The sequence below is a fragment of the Peromyscus californicus genome, unplaced genomic scaffold (assembly GCF_007827085.1).
Source record: "Peromyscus californicus insignis strain IS unplaced genomic scaffold, ASM782708v3 Scaffold_2__1_contigs__length_46816999, whole genome shotgun sequence".
Lineage (NCBI taxonomy): Eukaryota > Metazoa > Chordata > Mammalia > Rodentia > Cricetidae > Peromyscus > Peromyscus californicus.
In genome coordinates this window covers 35790939-35806013 of record NW_026294540.1, presented here as the reverse complement: position 1 = coordinate 35806013, position 15075 = coordinate 35790939, and the positions used below count along the sequence as shown (strand labels likewise).

The following is a 15075-nucleotide window of genomic DNA, read 5'->3' as shown; positions in this document are numbered from 1 at the left end:
TAATTCCATCCATTTGACTGCAAATTTCATGATGCCATTATTTTTTTTTACTGCTGATTAATACTCCTTTGTGTAGATGTACCAAATTTTCTTTATCCATTTTTCAGTGGAGAGGCAACTAAGTTGTTACCAGGTTCTGACTATTACAAATAATGCTGCTATGAACATAGTTGAGCAAGTGTCCTTGTAGTATGATTGAATATTCTTTGGGGGTATGCCTAAGAGTGGTATTGCTGGGACTTGAGGTAGATTGATTCCCAATTTTCTGAGAAAATGCCATACTAATTTCCAAAATAGTTGTACAAGTTTGCACTCCCACCATCAGTGGAGGAGTGTCCCACTTATTTCACATCCTCTCCAATATAGGCTGTCATTAACATTTTTGTACTTAGTCATTCTGTCAGGTATAACATGGTGTCTCAGAGTCATTTTGATTTGAATTTCCCCGATGGCTAAGGATGTTGAGCAATTCTTTAAATGTATCTCAGCCATTTGAGATTCTTCTTTTGATAATTCTCTGTTTAAATCTGGAACCTATTTTTTTTTTTTTTTTGGTTTTTTGAGACAGGGTTTCCCTGTGTAGCTTTGCGCCTTTTCCTGGATCTCGCTCTGTAGACCAGGCTGGCCTCGAACTCACAAAGATCCACCTGCCTCTGCCTCCCGAGTGCTGGGATTAAAGGCGTGCGCCACCACCGCCCGGCTGGAACCTATTTTTAAATGGGATTATTTGGTATTTTGATGTCTAGTGTCTTAAGTTATTTTTTATATGTATTTTGGAAATCCGTTCCCTGTCAGATGTGGGGTTGGAGAAGATGTTTTCCCATTCTCTAGGGTGCTTTTTTGTCTTATTTGCCATGTCCTTTGCCTTATAGAAGCTTTTCAGTTTTGGGAGGTGCCATTTATTAATCGTTGATCTCAGTATCTGTGCTGGTGGTGTTATATCTAGCAAGTGGTCTTCTGCGTCAATGCATTCAAAGCTACATCCCACTTTCTTTTCTATCAGGATCAATGTAGCTGGATTTATGTTGAGGTCTTTGATCTACTTGGACTTGAGTTTTCTGATTGACGATAGATATGGAGATATTTGCAATCTTTGGCATGTTGACATCCAGTTATACCACCAACTTCTGTTGAACATTCTCTTTTTTTCATTGTTTATTTTTGGCTTCTTTGTAAAAAATCAGGTGATATTGGGTGTGTGGATTTATACTGGAGTCTTTGATTCGATTCCATTGATCCACCTGTCTGTTTTTAATGCCAACCAAACTGTTTTTATTACTGTAGTTCTATAGTAGAGCTTGGGGTTAGGGATAGTGATACTTCCAGAAGTTCCTGAATTGTGCAGGATTGTTTTGGCTATCCTGGGTTTTAGGTTTTTCCATTTTTCAGCTCTGTGAAGAATTGTGTTGAGATTTTGATGGGGGTTGCATTGAATCTGTAGATTGCTTTTGGTACGTTTGCCATTTTTACTATGTTAATCTCACTGATAAATAAATATAGGAGATTATCCATTTTCTGATATCTATTTCAATTTCTTTCTTCAAAGAGTTAAAATCCTTGTCATATAGGTCTTTCCTTTGTTTGGTAAGAGTTACCCCAAGATATATTACATTATTTGTGGCTATTGTAAAGGGTGTTGTTTCTCTGATTTCTTTCTCAGCCCATTTATCATTTGTATACAGGAGGGCTACTAATTTTGTTGAGTTAATCTTGTATCCAGCCACATTACTGAAGGTGTTTATCAGCTATAGGAGTTCCTTGGTAAATTTTTGGGGGGTAACTTAAGTATACTATCATATCATCTGCAAATAGTGAAAGTTTGACTTCTTCCTTTCCAATTTAAATCTCCTTGATCTCCTTTTGTTGTTTTATTGTTCTAGCTAGAACCTTGAGTACTATATTGGTTAGATATGGAGAGAGTGGATATCCTTGGCTTGCACTAATTTTAGCTGAATCACTTTGACTTTCTCTCCATTTAATTTAGTGTTGGCTGTTGGCTTGCTGTATATTGCCTTTATTATGTTTAGGTATGCCCCGTGTATCCCTGTTCTCTCCAGGACATTTATCATGAAGGCATGTTGGATTTTTTCAAAGGCTTTTTCAGTATCTAATAAGATTATTATGTGCTTTTTTTTCTTTCAGTTTGTTTATATGGTGGATTACATTGACAGATTTTTGTACATTGAACCATCCCTGCATCTCTGGGATGAAGCCTATTTGATCGTAGTGGATAATTCTTTGATATGTTCTTAGATTCTGCTAGCTAGTATTTTACTGAGTATTTTGCATCAATATTCATAGGGGAGACTAATTTGTAATTCTCTTTCTTTGTTACATGTTTGTTTGGTTTTGGTATGAGGGTAACTGTGGCCTCATAAAAAGAATTTGGTAGTATTCATTCTGTTTCTATTGTTTAGAACAATTTGAGGACTATTGGTATTATCTCTTCATTGAAATTGTGAAAGAATTCTGTACTAGAACCATCTGGCCCTGGCCTTTTTTGTTGTAGCTGTGAGAATTTTAATGATTGTTTCTATTTCCTTACAGGTTATAGGTCTATTTAAATTGTTTATCTGATCTTGATTTAATTTTTTATGTGATACCTATCAAGAATGTTGTCTATTCATTTTAGATTTTCCAATTTTGTGAAATACAAGTTTTTGAAGTATGACCTAATGATTCTCTGGATTTCATCAGAATCTTTAGGTATGAAATTTTCTATTCATTTTACATACCCATTACAGATCTCCCTCTCCTCCTTCCTCCCTCCTCCTGCCCTTCTACCTTCCCCTCCAACTCACCCCCTATTCCCACCTTCTGCAAGGCAAGGCCTCCTATGGGGAGTCAGAAGAGCCTGATACATTCAACTGAGGTAGGTCCAAGCCCATCTCCCCTGCAACAAGGCTATACAAGGTGTCCCACCATAGGTACTGGGATCCAAATAGCCTCTCATGTACCAGAGACAGATCCTGATTCCACTGCCTGGGGGCCCCCAAAACAGTTCAAGCTAAACAGCCATCTTGCCTATCTAGAGGGCCTAGTCCAGTCCCATGGGGGCTCCACGGCTATTGGTACACAGTTCATGAGTTCTCACTAGTTTGGCCGACCTTCTCTGTACTTTTCCATCATGATCTCCACGTCACTTATTCATAGGATCCCTCCTCTCTCTCATTGATTGGACTCCTGGGGCTTGGCCTGGCGCCCGGCCATGAATCTCTGCATCTGCTTCCATCAGTTACTTGATGAAGGTTCTATGATGACAGTTAGTGTATTCACCAATCTGATTACCAGAGTAGGACAGTTCAGACACCCTCTCGACTATTGCTAGTAGTCTTAGGTGGGGTCATCCTTGTGGATTCCTGGGAATTTCTCTGTCACCCTGTTTCTCCCTATTCCCATGATGTCTTCATTTATCATGGTATCTCTTTCCTTGCTCTCCTACTCTGTCCCTGTTCCAGCTCAAACCTCCTGTTCCCTTATGTTCTCATCCCACATCCCCTACTCTCCATTGCCACCTGTCACCCCCAGTTTGCTCATGAAGATCTCATCTATTTCCCCTTCCCAGGGCAATCTATGCATTCCTCTTAGGGTTCTCCTTGTTAGTTAGCTTCTCTGGAGCTGTGGACTGTAGACTGGTTATCCTTTGCTTTACATCTAGTATCCACTTATGAGTGAGTACATACCATGTTTGTCCTTCTGAGTCTGGGTTACCTCACCCAGGATGATAGTTTCTAGTTCCATTCATTTGCCTACAAATTTGATGATGTTGTTTTTTACTGCTGAGTAGTACTCCATTGTGTATATGTGCCACATTTTCTTTATCCATTGTTTGGTTGAGGGGCATCTAGGTTGGTTCCAGGTTCTAGTTATTACGAATAATGCTGCTGTGAACAGAGTTGAGATATGTTCTTGTGGTACGATTGAGCATTCTGAGAAACTGCCATACAGATTTCCAAAGTGGCTGTACAAGTTTGCACTCCCACCAACAGCGGAGGAGTGTTCCCCTTGGTCTACATCCTCTCCAACATAAGCTATCATCAGTGTTTTTGATCATAGCCATTCTGACAGGTGTAAGATAGTATCTCAGAGTCATTTTGATTTTCATTTCCCTGATGACTAATAATGTTGAGCAATTCCTTAAGTGTCTTTTGGCCATTTGAGATTCTTCTGTTGAGAATTCTCTGTTTAACACTGTTGCCCATTTTTTAATTGGATGGTTCGGTATTTTGATATCTAGTGTCTTGAATTCTTCATATATTTTGAAATCAGCCCACTGTTAGATGTGGGGTTGGTGTGCTAGGGAAGTTCTCCAGAATCCACAGGATGACCGAACCTTAGACTACTAGCAGTAGTGGAGAAGGTGCCTGAACTGGCCTCTTTGGTAATCATATTGGTAAATATCCTAACTGTCATCACAGAGCCTTCATCCATTAAATGATGGAAGCAGATGCAGAGACCCACAGCCAAGCACCATGCTGAGCTCCAGGAGTCTAGTCGAAGAGAGAGAGAGTAGGGATTCTATGAGGAAGGGACATCAAGATCACGATGGAGAAATGTACAGAGATGACCAGGCCAAATTAGTGGGAACTCATGAACTGTGGAGCAATAGCTGTGGAGCCTCCATGGGACTGGACTAGGCCCTCTGCATAGGAGAGACAGTTGTTTAGCTTGACTTGCTTAAGGGACCCCCCGGCACTGGGATCAGGGTCTGACCCTGGTGCATGAGTGGGATTTTTGGATCCCAGTGCCTATGGTGGGATATATTACACAACCTTGGTGCAGGGGAAGGGTCTTGGACCTGCCTCACCTGAATGTACTAGGCTATGCTGACTCCCCATGGGAGGCCTTGCCTTGGAGGAGGTGGAGATGGAAGGTGAGTTGGAAGGGAAGGCTGGGGGGTGGGAGGAGGGAGGAGAAGAGGTTCTAAGGTTAATATGCAAAATGAAAAGAAAATTTCTTCATAATAAAATAGGAACAAAATACAGTTTTTTGAAATCTTTAAAGGAAAAAAGCTCAATAAGTAAAGCATTCATTAGAAAATAGCAATGGAGTAGATGATGTAGATGAAAGAAGATAAAGAAATGAAGATAAGGAATTCTTACAGGAAGATGATCATGAAGGAAGAAGAATACCCATGAACACAGCAGTTAAGACCCCCTTGTGAATGACTGAGAGATGGCACCTGTGAGTCTGTGGGGTAGAGAGGAGGATGTGAAGTAGACTCCAAACATCAAGAACATATTCTATGAATTTGTAGAAGAAAATCACACAACTTTAGTCCTCCCCCCAAACCAACTAAAAACAAAACAAAACAAAAAGGCACATCATCCAGCAATGGAAGCTGCCATTCAGATGCACAAATTGATGTGATTCTGTACCAAAAAGACTTTCCTCAAGACATTGTATGAGTAGTTAAAATGTCAAGAGCACAGAATAAGGAAAGTGGTAACAGGCAAGTGTGTGGTTACCTATTAGCACAATAGGTTTTTAAGCTGAAACTCTACTACCAGAAAGCATAGGCTTTTTTTTTCATGCCCTGAAACAAACAAAATTGCCAAGTGAGATAGTTGTAGTCATCCGTGTTATCTAATAGAAATCAAAGAATAATTTACAGCCTTACATGGTAAGCCTAAAATAAATCACTGCACAAATACTAAGCTGTCATTGTACAAAATTCTTAAAGGAATGCTGAACACAGAGAAGAACAATGATGAACAAAATTGAGAGCTTAAGATATAACAAAGGTTACTGATAATGTACACATCAGAATAAAAAAACACTAAATATTAGTAATTCAGAAAACTAGGAAACTTTTCAGAGAAGTAAGACACAATGTAATACATATTATGCCACAACACTAAATGTAACTGGCCTTAGTTTTTTTATTTGAAACTGAACACTGGCAACCTGGATTTAAAGAAAAACATCTGCTGGGAGGGGGTTTATTGCCTGTTCTGCAAGGATCTTCCTGGTCACATAGGTGCCTCCATCTCCATCCTTCAAAGGGGTAGGGGAATAGAAAGCCCATGCTAAGGAATCCTAGGTTCTCTGGGAAAAGTGTAGACCTTCGGTCCTCTCACCTTTGTTCCCTGTGGATTTTTATCTAACTTGGCTCAACCCTTAGCCCACTCTCTGTCCATTCCCCTGTTCTGGATTCCACACCCAGGTCTCTTGAGACCTTGAAATGTAATGGTATAACTTTTTTAAAAAGCAGACTTTTGAGTGGGAATAGTTGCACAGAGTTATAACCCCAGTATTTGGGAAGTAGAGTCAGGAGTCATGAGTTCATAGCCATCATCAGCTACATAGCACTTTGTTGTTGGTTGTTTTATTACTCTTTGTTCTTTACTCTTTAATGGGCCCACCACCCAGCTCCCAAACAAATTACACAGATTCTTAATCTTTCTTATGAATGCTCAGCATTAGCTTGGCTTGTTTCTAGCTAGCTTTTCTTAAATTATCCCATCTATCTTTTGCCTCTGGGCTTTTATCTTTCTCTATTTCTGTATACCCATCTTTACTTCTTACTCCGTGGATTGATTGCTTTGTAGCTGGTTGGCTAGCCCTGATGTCATCCTTCCCTTCTCCTTTTCTCATTCCTTCCTCTTCTATTTATTCTCTCTGCCTGTTAGCCCCACCTATCCTTTCTCCTGCCTTGCTATTGGCTGTTAAGCTCTATATTAAACCAATCAGATGTTTTAGACAGGCAGAGTAACACAGCTTCACAGAGTTAAACAAATGCAACATAAAAAATGCAATAATCTTTGCATCACTAAACAAATGTTCCACAGCATAAACAAATGTAACACATCTTAAAATAGTATTCGACAACAGCACTTAACAAGACATCTTGGGTGACATGACACCTTGTCTCAAAATAAAAACAAGCAGACGAACAAAAAAAAAAACTAGAAAAATGAAGAACAACAACAACAACAAAGAAAGAAAAACAGAAAAGGGGACTTCTTAGCTTTTCTAATTTCCACATCCCCTAGTGTCTCCTTTTTCTTGTCTCTTAAGGACTCATATAAAACATGGTATTCCAATCCTTATCCCTTACACAGACTTTTTGCCCCCTGGGCACAGCCAGTTTTACTAGCTGTAACCCTAATTACACAGGGCTGGGGTTCAGTTTATACCGTTTTCATGTTTCCTTGTTCTAGTGTTCAAACTCAAGGCCTGAGCTCATGCTCATACTGAAAAAGGCTTTACCTTTGCTCTTCCACCCCAGATTAATATTGTGCTATACTGAGTTAAAGTCTTCATTTTCCTTTTAAATGTGTGGAAACAGTATCCTTCCCTTCTCTTTTCTTCCCTCTCCCCCCCCTTTCTCTGTCTTTCATTCCTGTCAGATTCTCACTGTGAAGCCCAGGATGGACAAGGATTTGCATTCTCCAAAGTCACCCTCCACATTGATGGGCTTGTAGCTGTGAGTCATCATCCTCAGCAATAATCAAAATTTATTGTTGTGGTTTGAAAGCTAATTGGCGCCACAGTTTGAAGACATGGAACCTTGCGGGAGGAAGTATGTCACTGGGCTTACTTTGAAGTTCTTAGCTTCCCCTCATTTCTGGTTTGCTTTCTCTACAAATTGTTCACATTTCCATTGAAGGTATTATCTCTAAACGTTGTGCTCTGGCAGCCTGCTGCCGTGTCTCCTCCACCGTTATGGACTCTGGAATTGCAAGTCAAAATAAATTCACTCTTCCATAAGTTGCTTTTGGGCATGGTGTTTTATCATGGCCACAAAAAGTAGCTAATACAATTATTGAACACAATATCCCACGCCCAGTGGTAGGTGCTTTGTATGTATAATATGTCAAGAAAATTAGTAAGTGAAAAATATTTCTCAGTTTTGGATTGTGATCAAAGTGTTCAGAGGCCAAAAGTATAGGTCAGTGGGATGACATGTCCATAGCATGCAGGAGGGCTTGGTTCAGTCTGTAGTCATTCATGTTTGAATCCTAGTTCTCCCAGTTACTAGCTGTGTGACTTTAGGGAAGCAATTTTCCCTTTATGAATGGCAGTTTCTTTACCTATAAAGTTACTTAAAATGTACGTCTCATGGGATGTTTGTGAGGGTCAAATGAGTTAGCTCCTGTCAGCACATATCTGGGGCAGTATAAGTTCTCAGTGCAACATTGGCTGTGATGTTGCACTACTGTAATCCTAGAACTTGAGGGGCAGATGCAGAAAAAATAGGAGTCCAAGGCTATCCTGAGATACATCAGGAGTCCCTGTCTCAGAAGAAAATAAGGGAGACTGGACTGCAGCTTAGTCATAGAGCACACACTTACCATATACAAGGGTGTCTCTAGGATCCTGAGTACCACAAAACAAAAAAGCAAGCAAGCAACCAAACTCCCACTCCAGAGAACGAACACCTCCACAAAACAAAACAAAATAATCTCTTATCATGTGGAAGACATCACTTTAAAATGATCAGTTACTAGTACAGGGCACAGGAGTAGCTGACAGAGCATGCTGCTCTGATCTCCTTTCAATAAAGGAGTTATGATGCATCTACTAAAGCTGTCATTGATGACATCTCAGTGGTGGCTCTGTTAAGTTCCACCTCTGGTTGTCAGATCAAGACAAAAGCCTTGAGAATCTCTGCCATGGCTGAGCCAGCTGAGGATAGGAAGGTCTTGATGTTTCTATCCCTGTGGGTCTCCTTTGGAGAATGGAATCTGTTATAGCCTGATGGCACCTCCCACATAATTAATTCTGATCTTTCCTTACTTGGGTATTGCACCTCATCAATCTTTAGTCCCCTTATAGTGTCATATAAATATCTTATATTTGGGAGAGACAACCTACCATACATATTTTTAAGTCTCTGCTCTTCCTCCTATGCATCTGCTCTTTCTTCTCCCAGTTTCCTCTTTGGGTCCTCTTATAATGACAGTGAAGATTAAAATGTGAGAGATAACACAGTTGCCTGGCAGTGCCAGAGTCTGTGTGCAGCATGGTCTGCTCCTGCTTAAAAATCCAGGGTCCTGGCATCAGAGAGAGCTGTCCTCTGCTCTGATAAGATCTGGTAGTGTGTTGTCCCCAATACCCTGCTTTCTCAAGGTGCTGGGTGATAGTGTTACCCTTTGTCCTGAATGTATACCCTTACACACATGAGTTTAACTCTACTTCAACTCATGGGAGGCTGGAAAGATGGCTTCTCAAGTAAAACCTCCTACTGGCAAACTAGATGACTTGAGTTTGATTTCTGGGACTCACAATGTCCTGCAAATTGTCCCATGACTCTTGTACTCCAGCACACGGAAACACAGATAAATACATAAAATGAAATATAAACTCATTAGTACATGTGGTGGTTTGAATAAGAATTGTCCCCATAAGCGCATGTATTTGAATGTTTAGTCATCTGGGAGTAACACTACTTCAAAGGATTGGGAAATATGGCTTTGTTAGGGTAGATGTGGCCTTACTGGAGAAAGTGTGTCACTGGGGATGGGCTTTGAGTTTTCAGAACCCAAGCCAGGCCAAGTGTCTCTCTCCCTGCTGCCCACTGATCTGAATGTAGAACTCTCAGCTGTGTCTCCAGCAACACTTCTGTCTGTGTGCCACCAAGCTCCCCACCCTGGCGAGAATAGACTAAACCTCTGAAACTGTAAGCCAGGCCCAGTTAAATGCTTTCTTTTATAAGAGTTGCCTTGGTTGTGGTGTCTCTTCATAGTAATAGAACACTGAGACAGTACACCAAGCTATGTATGAGTGGGACTGATTCTTCACTGAGTTGTTTTTGTTCAGTCTGGGGCCAATAGACATTTATTTGGGAAAATTTCATAAAACATTTAAGAAGCCACTAGGAAGCAATTCAATCAATGATGATGTTGGTAAGCAATTGTTTTGGGGACCGGATTCACACTGAATCACTCTGGAGAGCTTTAAGCATTATTAATGCCAGCGTCCTAGAACCTGGATTCTGATTTCACTACTTCTTTATAAATTGACTTTTTCAGATTTTAAAAGTTCCTCTGGAAACTGTTGCATAGAGTCAGAGGTTACAACCTTGAGTTCTGTGGTGTGGTATGCATGAGCTATGTATGACATCCATGTATGCTGTGAGGCTTCGCCTGATGCAGCATCTCAGTTTTAGAGGGAGAAAACAGCTTTGCCTAGCTAAAATAAAGAACAAATTCAAGATATGCTCGCCAGTTCGGCTGCACTGCTGCAGGAGGAAATGCATTCTTGGTGGACACATCTGTATGAATGTCACAGGGGATGACTTAAGCACAGACATTAGATTAATGTCTGTGAGGAAAATACCATCCTGCAAATCCAAAAGGAATGGAAATATTTTTGCACGCATATGGAATGCATTTTATATATATTTCCAAATTTCTCCTAAGGTAAGTAATGAAAAACATGGAATTGGTTTCTTAAATGGTAGTTTTCACAACCAAGTTCAAATGCTTGTTTTGTTTTTTTTAAGTGAATTATTTTTTAAAAAATTTGCTCTTTTTGGATTACATAGGACACAAACAAGGTATATGGATTTATATACCATTCATAAATGTTCATACTTTATTTACAAGGTTAAATGCAGACAAACAGGAAGGAGGTTCTGTCACAGGAAGCCCTGCCTTAACTTACCTGAGAATGCAAGGCCTTGCCATTCTGGCTCCATCCACCCTTGGGTTGAAGCACGAACTGTCACTCAGGGTGGGACCTTAAGCACCACCCAATCAGAGGCACTGGGATGAAGGCTACCCAATCAGGCACACGGACGGAGTCTAGGGGGCGGGGCGCTCAGCCCGGGGTCCGTTGTGGCTGACCCCGCCATCTTTGCGTGTCTGGCCGCTTTTCTTCTTAGCTTTGGGTCCAGGATTGCCCCCGATCTGTGTCGCCGTGTGACTCGCTGGTGCCTGGACACCCAGCGCGAGGGGGCCGCTCACCCGGAATCCCGAAATGGTGCGTGTACCCACGGTAGCGTCCCAGCCAAGAGCCGACCCCCACTGCCTCCCGTGGGAGCCGCCGTGCGTCCGGGCCCCCTGTACTGTGGCTGGGCTAGGGCGGCTCCTGCAGCCCGGGGTCCTGTCGCGTCCGCGCACTGGGGACCCGCAGTGACATTTTCGTGGCCAGGGCCGCTACGGACGCCTCCCAGGTGGGAACGCCAGGGCTGTGGGACCTGTGGCTGCCCGAGCGCAGGCGGGATCTTCCCTGCCGCCCCCAGATCTGGTAGGACTTTGGTCAACATGAGGGGATGCTGGCAGTTCTGTCTCAGGGCCCTTAAGGTCACCGGCCTCCCCAGGGTTTTCCTGAAGCCACCCTGCCCACTGACTTCTTGCACCTTGGTGTTTGTCCCTGGCTGCCCGTGTTGCAATCTTGTGCTGTATTTCTGAACCTCTGACTGAGGGCGTCTGTGAGCAGAACCTCCCAGCCCCTTCCTCTGCTGTTAATGGCCCATCTTTCCCTAGTGTCTCTGCATTTCTCAACATGTCTCCTCCATGGAGGCCTTTTCTTCAGGTCCTAGAGTCTCTTAGTGACCTGGAGTACGTACTTCCCCTCTCTGCCTTCTGGCTCTGGCTCTCTGTATGTTACTAGGGATGGAACCTAAGAATTCGTTCATACAAGGTAGTGCATGAGCGTGCACGGTAGTGCTCTGCCGTGAACCAAACCAGTTACTTGTCCTTTTTTTTCTTAACGTTTTTAGAATCAGATATTAATGGTACATAGTAGTGGTTTTCATTACATTTTATACCTGTGTATAATGAATGTATTTTCTTAACGCCAACCCCTATTACTCTCCTGGTCCCTTCCCCACTCTCACTAGAACTTCCCCTCATTCTTAGATGTTTTTATGTCTTTTTTATTTTTCTTTTTAAACGACCCCTGACTTTTGCAGGCTTATTGGAAGGAGTTAGTTACAGGAGCATGGGCCTCAAACCATTGTCTTCACTACTGGATAAAGAGCCTCTCCCGAGAAAACCATTAACTGCTTATACATCCTGAAGGAGGAATGGGATCTTGTGAGCCTCTACCTATTTTTTTTACTGATTTATTTTATTTTATTTTTTGAGACGTAGTTTTACAAGTTGGCTTTGAGCTTTCCATCCTCCTCCCTTAGCTGGAAACACAGGCCAGCCTTTTGTCCTTTTTGTGGAAGTAAAGAAAGGACCCCAAGGTAGGGATTGATACTTGGAAGGAGCCCAGGTACCAGCTGCTCTTCCTCCTTTAATCCACTTTGCCTTCCCCACCAGTCCTCTTGGGGATGTGGAGAAACTCAGATTGCCTCTCTCCTGGTGGGGTCCTGGCACACATGCATCGCTTGGGTAGCACAATATGGTTCTGGGGTGATTAAGATGCACAGAGCAAAAGAGGGATAGAGGCAGAGGAGCAGATAGAGACAGCGACAGTGACATAGCAAGACCTGCAGCCAATTAGCAGGCCTCAGGAAGGTCCCAAGACCAGACTCAGGCCAGCCATGTTGACTCTCTCTGCTCTTCCATTTTCACACTTATGACAGGGGGAAGGAGCCAGGTGCTTGGTACGTGGCTGATGTATTGTGGAACGAGAGAGGCAGTCTCCAAGTGTCCCTCCTTGGAATTTGGCCATATAGCACTGGGTTTTCCAGATCTCCCTTGGTACTTGTCTGGTCCATGGGAGATGGAGGATTTGGATTAGGAGACTCAGTGCAGGGAATGGGGACTGTACCCTAAACCTGAGCACTGCACATGTGGTTCTCAGTTCTCTATATGTATGTCCCTGTGTGCCTGCAAATTTGTACCTCCATCCCTTCCCTCCCTCTATCCCCTGTGTGATTCTTTCGTTGTTTATCTTTGATCTTTCAGACAAGGTCTCACTCTGTAGCCTACTCTGGACTCAAGCTTCTGGTGATCCTCCTGCCTTGGCCCTGTGATCCTTAGGAATCTTTTAGGCATGAGCTACCATATCCAACTCCCTGTCCCTTTTTGTCTTATCTCTTTGAATCTTTGGCATGTCTCAGTCTCTGAAAGTTTGTGTGGAGCCCTGCTCTGGAATTTTTTTATCCTGGGAATCCAGAAGCAGCTGTGCATTGAGGCTTTACCTCTCCTCTTCTTTTTCTCTCTAGATATCTCTTTCCATGCTCTGGTAAGGTGAAACAGGAGAGGGAGGCCTAGATCTGGGTTCAAATCTCACCTCCAAGCTAGGAGGCATGATGGTGCAGGTCAGAATATATATTGCAAGTCTGAGGAATGCAAAGTGAGTTCATGGTGGGCCAGGGCAATATAGTGAAACCATGCCTCAAAGAAAAAGATACAAACCATTAAAGTGGTAGAGTGCTTGTTGGACATGTGTGGTAGGTTCCATACCTAGTCACCTCCCTGTGGGACCTCAAAGAAGCCAATCCCTGTCTTTAGAGTCTGTTATATAGAATGATGTCACCCCTTATCTGTTATTGTGCAGCCATAGCAAGACGCATGGGATTGCCATGAAAAGGCCAAAGGCTGCTTTAGTGCACACAAACCTTCCATTTTTGGAACCCTGAGAATAGGAGAAGGGTGCTGTATGAAGCTGTTCCCACTATAATGAACAGAAAGCTGAGGCTAGGGGTGATTGTTCCTGCCTGACTCCTTGGGACAGGGACTTGGCCCTCATAGGACAGGAGAAGGCAGTGTGTGCACAAGATTCAATGATGCTTCGAATGGGTGGGAGAGGTGGTGCTGATGATGAGCATGGATAAGGTACTAATGGTTCTGAGAGAAGAGGACTGGTAGGACGAAGACAGAGTATGAGAGAGGAAGTGAAGGCCTGATGGAGGAAGAGAGGCCCTGTGAGAGAAGGGAATTCCTCAGACTCTTCCAGGCAGCAATGTCCCAAATGCTGTTAACAGCAGGAACACCTGTTGAGGACCCACTTCCCAGAGGGCACTGTCTGGGGATCTGGCATGACCCAGAAAGGGAAGCCAGGAGCCAGCTTGTTCTGTATCTGTCTCTTTCTTGACTGTTCTGCTGTTCATGGAAGTCTGAGGTCCACAGCAGTCTCACCTGCAGTATCAGGAATGAAGGATGTGGAATTTGGATGGACAACTCTTGGCTCATGTCCTCCCTATGGGTAAACTGTTTTCCCTGAGCCTTCCAGTTGTGTGGGAAGCAAGTTTGAAAATCCAGAACCATGGCTAGTACTTCCATTACCCTTTGTGTGTCTGGCAACAATTTCCTATAATGTCACTTTCCTTTAAGTGTTACCAAATATCAACATCTCTTTTTGCTAGTGAATGAATTTGTGTGCCACATGCATGCAGTAGTCTGAAGAGACCAGAAGAGGGCATCATATTCCATGGAACTGGAGTTGGCAGGCAGTTGTGAGCTACTGTGTAGATGCTGGGAACTGACTATCTCTCCAGCCCCATCAATGTCATTTTCTGCAGTATGCTGAGCAATTTGTTCCTTGTAATATGTGATTTATTAAGAACAGATATTGGAGCAGGGGTATTTGAAGAATTTAATTCTGTCCATGAATGTTTCACATGAGAGGAAAGCTGAGAAAATTCACTTGAGCCCATGTAAATGATCTTGTGTTTCTCTCCTGTGTACCCTAAGGACAGAAACCTTATCTGATGACACTGTGTTGGGCTCACCCCTAACAAACTTTATAGTGTGATGCCCCCTCATCCCAACATCTGTACTTTCTGGTCTGAAGTGCCCACAGAAGCCGTGTTTCTATTCTCTTCGAGCTCTGCTGAATACCAGCCCTTGGGTTCTCTTCTAGGGAGCGGTCTCATGTATACTATGGATCTTCTTTTGGGAACAGGTAGATGCTGTGCATGTTGGAGGAATATCCTGCCATACCTTCATCTAAGTGACACTTAACTATTAGCATTCTTGGCAGTGAACGTGGATGTGAAACCATTTCTTCATATTTAGATGTCTGTTGCATGCATACTAGCCTTGGTGATTATTGGATCATATGGAAGATCTGTGTTTACATTTTTTCCAGAGCTTGAATACTACTTTGTAAAATGACTGTACTAATTTTACACATCAGCAGAAGAGAACCGAGTTCCCTTTTTGCCATGTCCATTGTAATCTGACCCTTGTAATCTGTCATTGCTTTGACATGGTCATTCTCACAGCT

The 15075-nt window shown here is 42.7% G+C and overlaps 1 protein-coding gene across 13 annotated transcripts in view; it reads left to right on the top strand.

Annotated features, from left to right (window-relative positions):
• The first annotated feature begins 10760 nt into the window (after positions 1-10760).
• Positions 10761-15075, top strand: part of LOC128120393 (olfactory receptor 1571-like) — an 89564-nt gene continuing 85249 nt past the window's right edge. For 11 of the 13 annotated variants that reach the window (XM_052754328.1, XM_052754327.1, XM_052754332.1 and 8 more), the window contains exon 1: positions 10761-10929. In XM_052754328.1, coding sequence (XP_052610288.1) covers positions 10927-10929 — 3 coding nt within the window. In that variant the 5' untranslated portion in view covers positions 10761-10926. The remainder of the gene's footprint in view (positions 10930-15075) is intronic. The other 2 variants (XM_052754321.1, XM_052754322.1) reach the window with 2 other exon arrangements.